We start from the raw sequence: 12,264 nt of genomic DNA on the forward strand, positions 1-12,264 counted from the left end.
ATGGTCCCTATTGGAGCTCATATTCCTTAATGCAATGGTTTATGAGAGTTGTTTGAGTTCTTTATTTACTTATGTGCATAAGGAAATTTTGGCAAATACATAAGGTTGCATAGGAGATTGTGAATAGTCTCTTTAGACTGAGATAATTAATTAATTGAAGTCCAATTGGGTTAATTAATCAATTAGGTCCCAATTGGGCTAGTTTAAGTGACCTAAGCCCAAGATGAGCTCAAGTTACTTAAGCCCACTAGAATCCCGTAAATACCCTCCTTAGATGTTAGGGTTTTAGTCTTGCTTCCTGCTCACTTTAGAGGGAAAAAGAAAGAAAGAAAGAAAGAAAGAAATCTAGCCACCACTCTTATGAGATCTCTACCATCTCTGTGCTTAGATTAAATGAAGAGTCATCGCAACAGAAAATCATTGGTTTGCAAGATCTACACTATTTGAACCGTCTTTCAACAATTCTTCACTAACAAGATCTAACATGGGAACATCTAGATTTGAGATATGACCCCAAACACTAGATCATAAAACATTTTTTATATCTCTATTAATATTGTTGCTAGAATCTAAAGGCTTAAGACGAATAACAAGCACCCTAACTAGTCCGAGGATTGGAATAAAGTAATCTAAATGTTCCTTACAACTAGTATTAGAGCTCTAGGTTAGGCTTTGAGAATGCTAGAGACTTGTTTAGGATGTGCTAACTCTATTTTATAGGGTTTGATGTCCATCATATGGCCTTAAGGATGAATTATGTTCATTTAGATGTGTAATTGATTGAATGTGAATGGTTGTGAATTGATCTTCTATTTTATTCTCATAGATGGATTGTATACCTTATAAGAGGTATAAGATTTTTAATATGGTTATAAAATCTTGTTTTTGATTTCATAAATGGTTGTAAACTCTGGTTTGAAGGAGTACATATATATATATATATTTTGACTCAAAATTTTGTTTTTCAATCATCTATGCAACCTATGACATGCATAGGAGCAATCTGAACCACACAACATAACCCTGGTGGAGATTCCAACAAAAAAAAAAGGTAAGTTTTTTTTTTTTTTTTTTTTTTTGTGGAGAAGTGGTTGGAGAAGAGTTTGACTCTCGCTCTCAGATTTGCAATTGTAATGGAAATGCATAAGCGTCCAAATTAACACTTGAGCAACGACTAGTGCTCAAACTCTTCTTTGAATGCTTGAGTGGACTTCAGTGCTCAAGCACTACATCCAACAACTTAGGTGGCAGAGGAGTAGTTTTTAGAGTTTTAGGGGTATCTTAAGGTTTTTGATGTATCTAACTCTTCAATAGAGATCATAAGTGTAGTGGACCTGCATTTTTCACGTGCATCCTCACTCAATGGCGAGACTCGTTTTTTAGCGAAAAGCTGATTTTTATAAAAATTTGAGTTACCGTTTATTTTATTTTTTTTGAAAGGGAAAACAAATAAGAAATAAAAATCTTAAAAGAATGACTTCTTATTTTGGAAAAACATGTCTTTGAAAACCCGAGTTTAAGTTTGGAGTCAGGTTAGTCTTTGGGAAGGTACCATAGGTAGCATCCCTCTAAGTCCTAAATAAGGTCTTTACTAAACAAGTTGAGGTAACCATGACGATGGATATGTAAATCAGTGGATACAAAAAAAAAAAAAAAAAAAATTATCAAAGTCTATCAACAAGGATGCATGAATGTCATACAATCACACATATAGAGATAAAAGTGAAGTATGCCTTAATCAACTATAAGTGCTTTCATAAGATAATTAAAGTTAGATAGCAATCAACATGATATATCACACATATGGCATGACATGAGAGAATTCTAAGCATAGCATAGGCATATATACAAAGTTAAACATAAATTCAAATACATGCTCACTTACATACACCAAAGCCAAACAATAGAAATTGAATCAATCCAAAGAATATAAATTATATATATACAAAGGAAACAAAGGATAGAGATACATACCTTATTAGTACATAAGCAAGCACTCCCTCAAAAGCAATTGAAATTTTAACAAGGTAATAAATCAAAGAGGTACTTCATATGTACAAGGCATCATGAGGAATAAAGAATGAATTAGAAGAAAAGAAACAAATTCTAAGTGATGAGGTGTGTATAAAAGACTAAAAAAAAATTACAATGTACATTCAGCAAAACAGGTTAGCATATAAGAGTCTTCTAAATAAATCTAAAACAAATAATAAACATGCTCATTTCATCATGATAAAAAATGTATGACCTTCAATAAGTGTACATAAATTTACAAAAAAAACCAAATTAATTAATTCCAAACCAATTAATGATAAAAATTCCATAAGTTAATTAGTACAAAATTCAACAAAAATCCAAAACAGAACACATCCCAAGATAAATCATTAAAAATATCTAGAAGTTAAATTTTTACATGAAAAAAAGTTGAGGAATAACTATAAGGAGTCTAGTTTCTAGGAAAATTGGCCAAATTCATAAATCATAAGTCAAATAGTATCACACTCAAAACAATCAAAGTAGTTAGAAATAGGGTTAATGTATAGGATTTGTAAAAATTATTATTTTTTAACCCACCTAGGGTTGCCCAATATGCAAGCCAAAATTCATACACAATATTTAAAATTTTATTTCAAAGGAAAAATAAAATCAAGGCATAATCACACTTCTTAGATATTTAAAATCAATTTATCATTTAGAATGTCCAAAACAAAGCATGTGTACAAGGTATCTAAAGACAAAATTATATCTTATGCTGGGAAAATCCAAATGAAGTGATACAGGTGTCTAAAATTAATTTAGAGAGTGTACTATCAAGGAAAAATACAATCATGAATTAAAAATGTCATCTTCTAATTTAAATTCACATATCAATCCTAGGACTACAAAACAAGGCATTGGAATAAGATATTACTTGAAAAATAAGATTTTAAAACTTGAAAATGAATGTGTAGGGAGTTACCACTTCCCAATTTAATTTGAATGAAAATTTCCATGATTAAAGAACTCCATAAGAAGCCATGTATGTCATTCCCATGAAAAATCACAATTCATTTAGAAAACAAATTTGAAATGCATACCAATTCAAAAAGGTAGCATCAATGTTTTTAGAAACCCATTTTTAAGCCTATAGAACTAAAAGAGAATGTCTATTTTTTGAAAACCTTAAAATCATTTTTGAAAGTCTTGAGAACAATTTTTTTTTTCACAAACACACAATCAAACAATAGAATCAAATTAAGTAAAGAATACCTATTCAAGCCAAATATGTGCATTAGTGTGTGTGAAATGTGAAGATCAACGTGTAGTTGTACTTGGCTTTATTAGTAACCTAAACATGTTACTAAATCACCACACAATCAATGAAAACAAAAAATTCATAATTAAGCTTAACATAATATTAGTATAGGCATGTGAAAGTGTCCTAAATAAGAAGGCACCAAGTGACATATCAAAGTGAAAATTATAAAAAATAAAAAATAATAATAAAAAAACAAAATCACAATTTCAAAATAGACTTTAAGTCAATTATCATTAACATATCAAATGATTTTCTTTGGTAACAATAAAAATGATTGCAATCAATCAAAATTAAAAAACTAAAATCCACTAAACCAAACAATAATTCAATGTGATAACAATAAATCAATTTAACCAAGAAAAAAAAAATTAATAATCAATAGTGGTCTTTTCGTCCACCCCAAATCTAAATCTAAACATGCCAAAAATTATCAAAACAAAAAAAAAATGAAGAAATAGAAACATGTATGTTCATACCAGATCAAACTGATGATGGATTCCTCCTTTGGTTGTGGCAGCAAGAGCCTCTATCCAGATGCCGGAGACTGGGCTTTCGTTGTCCCTGCATAAAGATGTCTGGACAGGTTATCCAGACATACTCTTCGAAGCCTAGGTCAGACTTTGAGGTGGGTAAGAACCCTTAGAGAGAGAGAGATAGGAAAAACCCTAGATATCGCGTACCTCTGCCCTATTTCATTAGGGTTTTTATAGTGCTCAAAAGGAGGAGAGCATAGTAGTGATGAGCTGACCCTTAACTTAATGCCACAATGATGATTGCGCAGTAAGTGTCAGGGCAATCATTGTAGTTGCAAGGTGGCTGGTGGTTGTGTCAAGCGATGTGTCAAGACACAGCTTGCCATCATTTCAATCTTGTTGAGGGTATGGGACTGGAAGTTCCAGTCCACTGATGTAGATGTAAGGGAAAAAAAAGTCTCATTAGTCACTCCAGCGTCAAGTAATTATCGTCTCGCATATTAGAGAGGATTTGGGAATGTCAGGAAAACGTGCCCCACTTAGTGGCCCCAAATGGTTCGGATAGAATGCTTCTAGGTGTCTCGAAGGTTGTCCGATCAGTGATGGAAGGAGTGACACGTAGTCCAACTAGGGTTCTACCACATGGACAGTCACGTGGAGGTACACGTGAGCAAACATGTGGGAGAAGGTCCCTAGAATACCCCCGTTAGCACATGCACTTATACCCGGGCAAAGGTGGACGGGCTAAAAATGCCCACTAGAGTCTCCCAATGTGGGTGGGACACATGTCAGTCGTTTAAATGAGGGGCTTTTCCATCGAGGCATTTTGTCAAGCAACATGTCGCTTCAGGGTGTGTTCCTTGACAACCTATCTTTTGGGATCCCTAGGGTTTTTGGTTCCCTATAAATGGAGGACCCCAGGCTTTTGGGAATACCTTTTGGATGTTTCCTGCTATTCTCTTCTGTCATTATCTCCTTCACACTCTACAACTCCAATCGTCGTCCTCCCATTGTCCTACTGTTCGTTTTTTCCGATGGCTCCTACGTTCTGCTTTACTGCAGCTCCGGTGGTCGTCCATCTTCCCAGTGGTACCGCCGTCTGTAGTAGTTTTGTTTTTGGGGTGAACGTTCATTTCTGGCAGGGGTGCTTCTTCTGGTTTTAGGTAAGCCATTAATCCCTCACACTGGTTCCTTTACTTTCAATGGTGCATTTTGTTGCTATTGGGATAGTTTATGGCTTTTCTAGGCTCAATATGAGCGTCGCTGAGGATAGAAAGCAAGGCTTTTGTGCATTTCTGGGAAGGGGAGACAACGTTGGTCATTCTAACGATGACATTTTCTAGAACTAGGGTTTTTTCCTTTTTAGGTTGGCTTTTTAGGACAATTGTTTAGGCTCTTTGGTTTAAGGCCTCTGTGGAGCATGGGTAGAGGGAGCCTTGGTTGGGGCTTGCCTTATAGGTCGGGCCAAGCGCTTTGCCTAACTGTGGGCTTTAGGCCTATGTAGGTTGTTCATTGTACAACTGAGGTACTACTTACAAGCAGGAAGGTTGAGTGACTACTTTTTAATGTATGGTCATTATGTTGTGTAGGTCTTACTCGGCCCATTGTCTCAGCATGTCAGTGCGAGGGGGTGTTGCATATACCAGTGTGGTTAGTAAGGGCGAGAAAGGTGGTTGGACAAGAGAAGGCATAGGTCGTATCATTCAGAAAAGCCTACCGAACTTCTTTCTAAGCGAGAGTTTAGGAAGCGTTTTCATGTGTCGAATGACATTTCTATACGCTTGATAGATGGTGGCTCTGTGCCTACCGAGAATGAATTCTTCAATGTCGTTACATTCAATAAGGAGCAATTCAATGTCGGGCTCCGCTTTTCTTTTCCCTTGTTTTTTAAGCAGTTTCTTCATTTCACGAAGATTCCTCCATCATTCTTTCATCCGAACGCAGTCAAAGTGCTGATGGGGTTTAGCATTTTAAATATGCTATTCCACTTGGACCTTTCTTTACTAGAGGTTCTCTTTATTTATATAGTCAAGATGAGCTGAAAAGGGATATTCAGGTTGTCCGCTCATATCTCATCCCTTCAATTGGTGACAGGGCTTCCGGACTCCACCAAGGGCATGACTAAGGAACACGTTGTTATTTTAGGCCCTTAGGCTTGTTTAGTCGAGCATTCGAGCCAAGATTTTGAACCACGCCGTTCGTTGGCGATCCTGGGTAGGATAAGTTGTAGTTCATTTTGCCTTATCCTTGCATTTTAACCAATTGGAGGGTTTGCTAGTGACTTCACTGATTTGTTTGCTGCATGAAAGAAGAAGAGAGGTCGACTTGTGGAATGGGTCAAGAAAGCATTCTTCGATCGGCTTAACAAACTATTTATGATTTCTACCAACGAGCGTCATCATCAAACTCTCTTGACTGACCAGAATTTGCTATCAGTGGTTTGGAACCTTAGCCATACGTTTTCCCCATCCTTCCTTGTCTTGCGCCTAAAGTATTGATACCCGACTAGCATCACGTACTAAGGGACCTTCCTTTTTACGAGGAAGCCCTTTCGGCAGGCACGAAGGCAAGGTAAGACCGTCTCGATCAAAGAGAGAAAAAACGTCAAGAGGGGACTCTGAGACAGGCTCCAGGCGTAAGTCGTCTGGCCACCAGCTCTACTGCTCACCCTCCTACTAAGAAGAAGTCTGTTCTTCGGCCTATTGAGAAGGCCTTGGACTTATCCCTGTCCCCTTCTTCTCCTTTGCTCTCTACAGAGGTCGATACCAACCAGGACTCAACTGGCTCACCCTCCGTGGGGGCCAATCCAAACTAGGAGCTTGAGCTAGTGGTGCCTTGCATCATCCTTGAGCCAGAAGAAGAAGAAGAAATGACGTAAGCATAAGCGCCTCTTTGAAGCACTTTAGGTTGCTCATCTGCTTGCTAAGAGGACTCACCTAAAGGTTTCTCATGAGGAGCCAGTCCCGGATGCTCCTATGGCGTAGATGCCCCCATCTAATATCTCCAAGTTTGGGAAGGAATTGGTTATAAGTTCTTCTGCTGAGAAAGACGCTTGTCCGACGCAAGATAGGACTCTTGTAGGTCTTCCTCTGGGTAATGATATCAATGACAAAGACGCCCCGATCAGCTTTCCTAACTGGGAGGAGATGGCGGCTTTATTGAGGCAAGTTCCTTGTTTTACTACACCTGAGCCCCCTGTAACAAGCATAGATTTCTTCTTTCCGCTCACCCGTCAATACTTTGTTAACCTACCTGGCGACCTTCTCATAATTGTCGTGCCTCACCTCCCCCATGGCACTCCAAAGTCTGTTCTTTGGTGTATTCATCCGATGCAGTAGTATACTATCATTGAGATGATGAAAGTGGTAAGGCTTGCTTCTTCTTTGCTCAAGTTTACTTAATGTCTAGCTTTGAACACCCGATTCAATGTTATTTCAGGAGGTGGCTGCTATCCACAACTTGATGTGGTAGTGAAACTTGTTCTTCAAACAACTGGAGGTCGCGGAGACTATGAGGGCATTTCTTACCCAACAGTTAGATAACAATGAAGAGCTCCGCACCCAGCTTGAGCGGGTAGAGAGCAAGCTGGCTATTGCTCAAAAAGCCATCACAGACGGGGGTCGGCTGCTGAAAGAGTCAAAGGAGGAAAAGGAAGCAACGAAGGTTGAGGCGTGGCAGATGAAAGACGAAAAGGAGGTTGCAAAGGCCAAGTGTAAAGATGTTGAGCAGGAGAGTAACTAACTGAAGAAGGAGTTGGAAGACCTTTGGGCGGTTTTTTATGCTTAGAAAAAATAAATAGAAGAGCTTCGGGTCGGGTTCACTACTGAAAAGGAGCTGAAGGAAGATTATCATAAGCAAGTCGATGAAATGTTCTTCTTCGACTACCAATGTTGTTTGAAGAAGAACATTATTACTCAGGATATTCCTAACTACCCTTCTGATGACGAGGGTGCAATCGTCAATGGCCCTGTCCAAGAAGACAAAGATCCGGATGCAGTTGGGTCCTCTGATGGGCAGTGATTGCATTTTTATGTTTTTTCTTGCTTTCCATAGTTTTATCTGGATATGACTTTGTAATGAATATTATATACCTATCAATGCATACTTGTTTCCTTTTTCTTATGCCTTCTTAATAACTCTTCTTTCTTTCTTTAAGTACAATTTACTGGTAGTATTGCTTCAAGTTGGATACATTCCAAGGGCAGAGCAGGGGTATTCCGTCCAACATTTGCAAATGGTAAGCCCTTGAGTCTCCAGCCTTAGATACAACGTAGGGTTCTTCCTAATTTGCTTGAAGTTTTTCAGCTCCTTTTTCAACCGTGTTCTCGAAGACCCTTCTGAGGACTAGATTCTTAGCCCTAAAGGCACGTGGCCGGGCCTTTTTGTTGTAATGGGCAATAGGTCTTTGCTGATAGGATGCCATTTAGATAGGTTCATTCTCTCTTGCTTCATCCGCCTAATCTAGGTGTCTTTCAAGTTCTTGAATTTTGTCTCTTTGGCCATGGATGATTGTTTGGGTTGTGGGCATGCCTATCTTTGTTGGGATAACTGCATCCATCCCATAGGCGAGAGCATAGGGAGTAGTTCCTGTTGGTCGTCCGGGTGTCGTTCGATAGGCCCACAAGACTCTGAGTAGTTCATCCACCCACCTTCCTTTGGCTTTTCCCAGCCTTTTCTTTAGCGTAGAGAGCAGGGTTTTGTTTGTTGCCTCTGCTTGCTCGTTGCTTTGAGGACAACGTGGAGTGGAGTACAGATTTTTTATTTTTAGCTTCGAACAAAAGGTTCTAAAGGCAATGTTGTCAAATTGTGGCCCATTATCAACTACAATTGCCTGTAAGATTTTGAACCAACAGACGATGTTTTTCTAAACGAATTTGGAAATGTCTTTATCCTTGATGCTGGCATAAGCCTCTGCTTCTACCCATTTTCTAAAGTAGTCAGTGGCTACAAGTAGAAACTTCTTTTGTGCGGTTGTGACGGGTAGGGGGCCAACTATGTCCATTCCTCAAAGTGCGAATGGCTAAGGGCTCATGACCGGATTGAGGACTTCAGAGGGCATGCGAGGAATGGGGGCGTACTTTTGGCATCGATCACACCTCTTGACATAGCTCTCAGCGTCTTATTTCATGGTGAGCCAATAGTACCCTTGAGAATAAGCACGATGCGCCAAGGTACGTCCCCCTATGTGATTGCCACACACACCTTCTTGTAGTTAAGCCAATACGTATTGTGCCTCTGCGTCGTTTAAGCACCTAAGGTATGGTCCCCTAAAAGATCGCCTATAAAGGATGTTCCTGATCAGAGTGAAGCGGGCTTGTATCCGGATCTTGTGAGCTTGCTTATTGTCTTCAGGTAATTCCCCAATTTGGATATATGCCTCAATCTCGTTCATCCAGTTGCCACTTGTTTTGTTGGTGCTGCATACTAGGGAAGTTGCTATCGATGATGGGCATTAATACTACTTCCTTTATTGGGAGAGTAGCAGTTATTCCACCTAAGGCATCAGCCTGTACATTTTCTGTCCAGGGATCTTTTTGACAACCCATTTACTCAGTCTATCTAAGTCAGCTCACACCTTTGAGAGGTATCGCATCATGCATTCGTCCTTGGCTTCATATTCCCCCTAGATCTGCCCGATGATCAGTTGGGAATCGTTGTATATCTCCAATTTAGTTGCTGATAAGGTGAGAGCAAGATCTAACCCATCTAGTATTGCCTCATATTTAGCTTCATTGTTAGAGGCAGGGAACCCAAGTCGGATAGCTTGTTCTATTTGTTCCTCGATTGGTGATTGTAAGAGGAGACCTATTTCGGATCCTAAAACTCTAGATGCTCAATCAACATGGAGCATCCACTATCTTTATTTAAGAGAGTCTGAAAGCTGTGATGGCTTTTGAGAAACCTCAGTTATAAATCAACCATGACTTGTCCCTTCATTGCCAGTCTGGGTTGATATTTGATTTTGTACTCACTTAGCTCTATGGCCCATCTTAACATTCTTTCAGACAGGTTTAGTTTATGCAAAATACTTCTGAGCGGTTGGTTCATGAGCACGGTTACTTGATGGGCTTGAAAGTAAGGGCGGAGCTTTTGTGCAACACTTTTTAAGTCTAAAGTCATTTGTTCCACCTTGGAGTATCAAGTTTCTATGTCAACCATGGCTTTACTTACATAGTAAATGGGTCTCTGTTCTTTATCTCCCTCATGGCGAAAGAGTACAACAACACTGACTGCACAATCAAATATTGCTATATACATGTATAGTTGTTCGTCAGGTTGAGGATTGCTCAGGATGGGTGGTTGCATGAGGTAGCGTTCGATCTCCCCAAATGCTCATTCGCAGTCGCTTGTCCATCTGGTTGCACTGGATCCTTTCGATGTACCTTAAGCCATAACCTCTAATCTTATTGGATGTCTCATATTTTTCCTCGTATAACTAAGTATCAGAAATAGACTTTACATATTTATTTTTATCTTAACTTATTTTTCTTATAATTTAAAATATTTAGATATATTCTTAATAACTTTAGTTACTCTGATAATACTATTTTCACAATAAAATTAATAATATAAACATCGTACATAGATGTTCTTCGCAAAAGAATATGTATCAAATTAATAAAGATATGAGAGACTTTTAAAGACACTTTCATGTAAAAAAATTTAATTTTATCTAAAATTTTCTAGGATTGTCCAGCACCAAAGTGGAGATGCCATAACTCCACCTTTGAGACCCCACCAAGTCTGAAACAAAGAAATCTAGAATTTCTGGACTTGCAAATCTAACTTCCAAGTAACCACAATTGGGATTAAAGAAATTTCCACTCTCCTTTTCCATAAATGATAAAGAAGCAGAAAAGCTTGGTCGCCCAAGGTTTTAAGTACCTCCCTTCTACAAAAGCATCAGCCCACTTGCGCTAAGTGGTGTTTGGTTCCGAGTCTCTCTTCTGTACTGCGCTTCTTTGGAGAAGCTTCTTTTTTCTCCTTCTCTTCTCTTTAATTCTAACCTGTCTTTGAAACCCAATTCTGATGTCCTCTCTTTCTTTTGATTCTGAGGCAGTTTTCTCTCTGCATCATATTTTGACAAACTTGCAGAGAAGCTTTGTTTTTGTCAGTATTGAAATGTATAGGTAGCTTGCTTTCTTCTATTTTTTGCTTGGGAATAGAAAAATTAATGCTATATCTCCACTGTGGTTGCTGCGGTTTGATGAAGGAGCTGAGTTTTTGAGGCTGCTCTCCTTAATTTCTTCTTTTCATCAGTTCTTTCTTTGTGGGTTTTTTTATACACAGACGAGTTGTTATAGAGCCATGGCCTCGGATATGTTTTGGAAGTCCAGTTCTAATAGTATAAGCAGATTCCATATGGCCATCTGGGTTGTTAAGCAGGCTCTGTTATCGTTAGGCATCATCTCCACTGTCCTTATGTTGAAGCCAACATCAAAAATCTCAGACATATTCAACATCTTATGTTGCAGTTTTCCAAGCATTTGGGTGTGGTTGAGAAGTTGGTTGTCTCCTCCATATGTATACATTACCATCAATGTCATCCTCATCCTCATCATTATCCTAGTCTCTTCTTCTTCTTTGACAGAAAAATCTGGGGCGGACTCATCACCGGAGGCATCATGCGTATTGGATTCCGGGGAGGAGGAGAAGGAGAGCGGTGGAGAGAGTATTGCCGGAGAGACGGCTGCAAAATTGGAGAAACATGCGGTAACAGCACTTATTCATGGGTGGGAGGATCAAAATGAGACCCTAGATGCTACATGGAAGGAGATCATGGAGGAAGATGGGAATCTTTCCAGACGGCATCTTAGGAAGACCGACTCATGGGATGTGACACCTTGTGTTGATGGATGTAACTTGGCTCCAAGTGAGATAAGGAAGACGAATACTTTTGCGGAAGCTCTCTCATCATTGAGGGAGACTCCATACATAAGGAAGGATGAATTGCTAAGTCATGACGAGTTGAACCAACAAGTGGAATTGTTCATTAGAAAGTGTAGGAATGATATGCGATTGGAGAGGCTAGAATCAGACCAGCGGCTTATGGACCTGCTTAATCGAGGAATGTAGTTATTTTTAAACGTTAAATCTTTTTAAGCAATGTATTAGTAAGATGAATTCTTTAATTAGGAATATTTGGCTCGAATTGTAAAAGTAAGTTCTATTATTTTAAAGTTGTAAATATGACCTTAAAAAAAAATATTGAGAGTGTTATTTATAAAAGAATATGTTGATATAAAATTGATATAAAGACCCTATTTTGTATTGACTTTAGATAAAATAATACCTATTTTTTTAGGGAAATAAGAGCTTTTATGCATGTCTAATTAATTTTATTCAAAGAAATTATGATTTAAATAAAAAAGATTTAATGTACAAATTAAGAAAATATTATTTCTTATAAAAACGGACCGATTCACTCTGCGTAGATTGACTGAACTCTATTTTGATTTATAAAAAAAAAAAAATATTTAATATTTAATAATA

The 12,264-nt window shown here is 38.4% G+C and overlaps 1 protein-coding gene across 1 annotated transcript; it reads left to right on the forward strand.

Annotated features, from left to right (window-relative positions):
- The first annotated feature begins 11,079 nt into the window (after positions 1-11,079).
- LOC104882431 (hypothetical protein) lies at positions 11,080-11,847 on the forward strand. The gene has a single exon (XM_010665622.3). It carries the CDS (start codon positions 11,080-11,082, stop codon positions 11,845-11,847), a length of 768 nt encoding a protein of 255 aa, XP_010663924.1.
- Positions 11,848-12,264: the final 417 nt, after the last annotated feature.

Source organism: Vitis vinifera, chromosome 17 (assembly GCF_030704535.1).
Source record: "Vitis vinifera cultivar Pinot Noir 40024 chromosome 17, ASM3070453v1".
Classification (NCBI taxonomy): Eukaryota; Viridiplantae; Streptophyta; class Magnoliopsida; order Vitales; family Vitaceae; genus Vitis; species Vitis vinifera.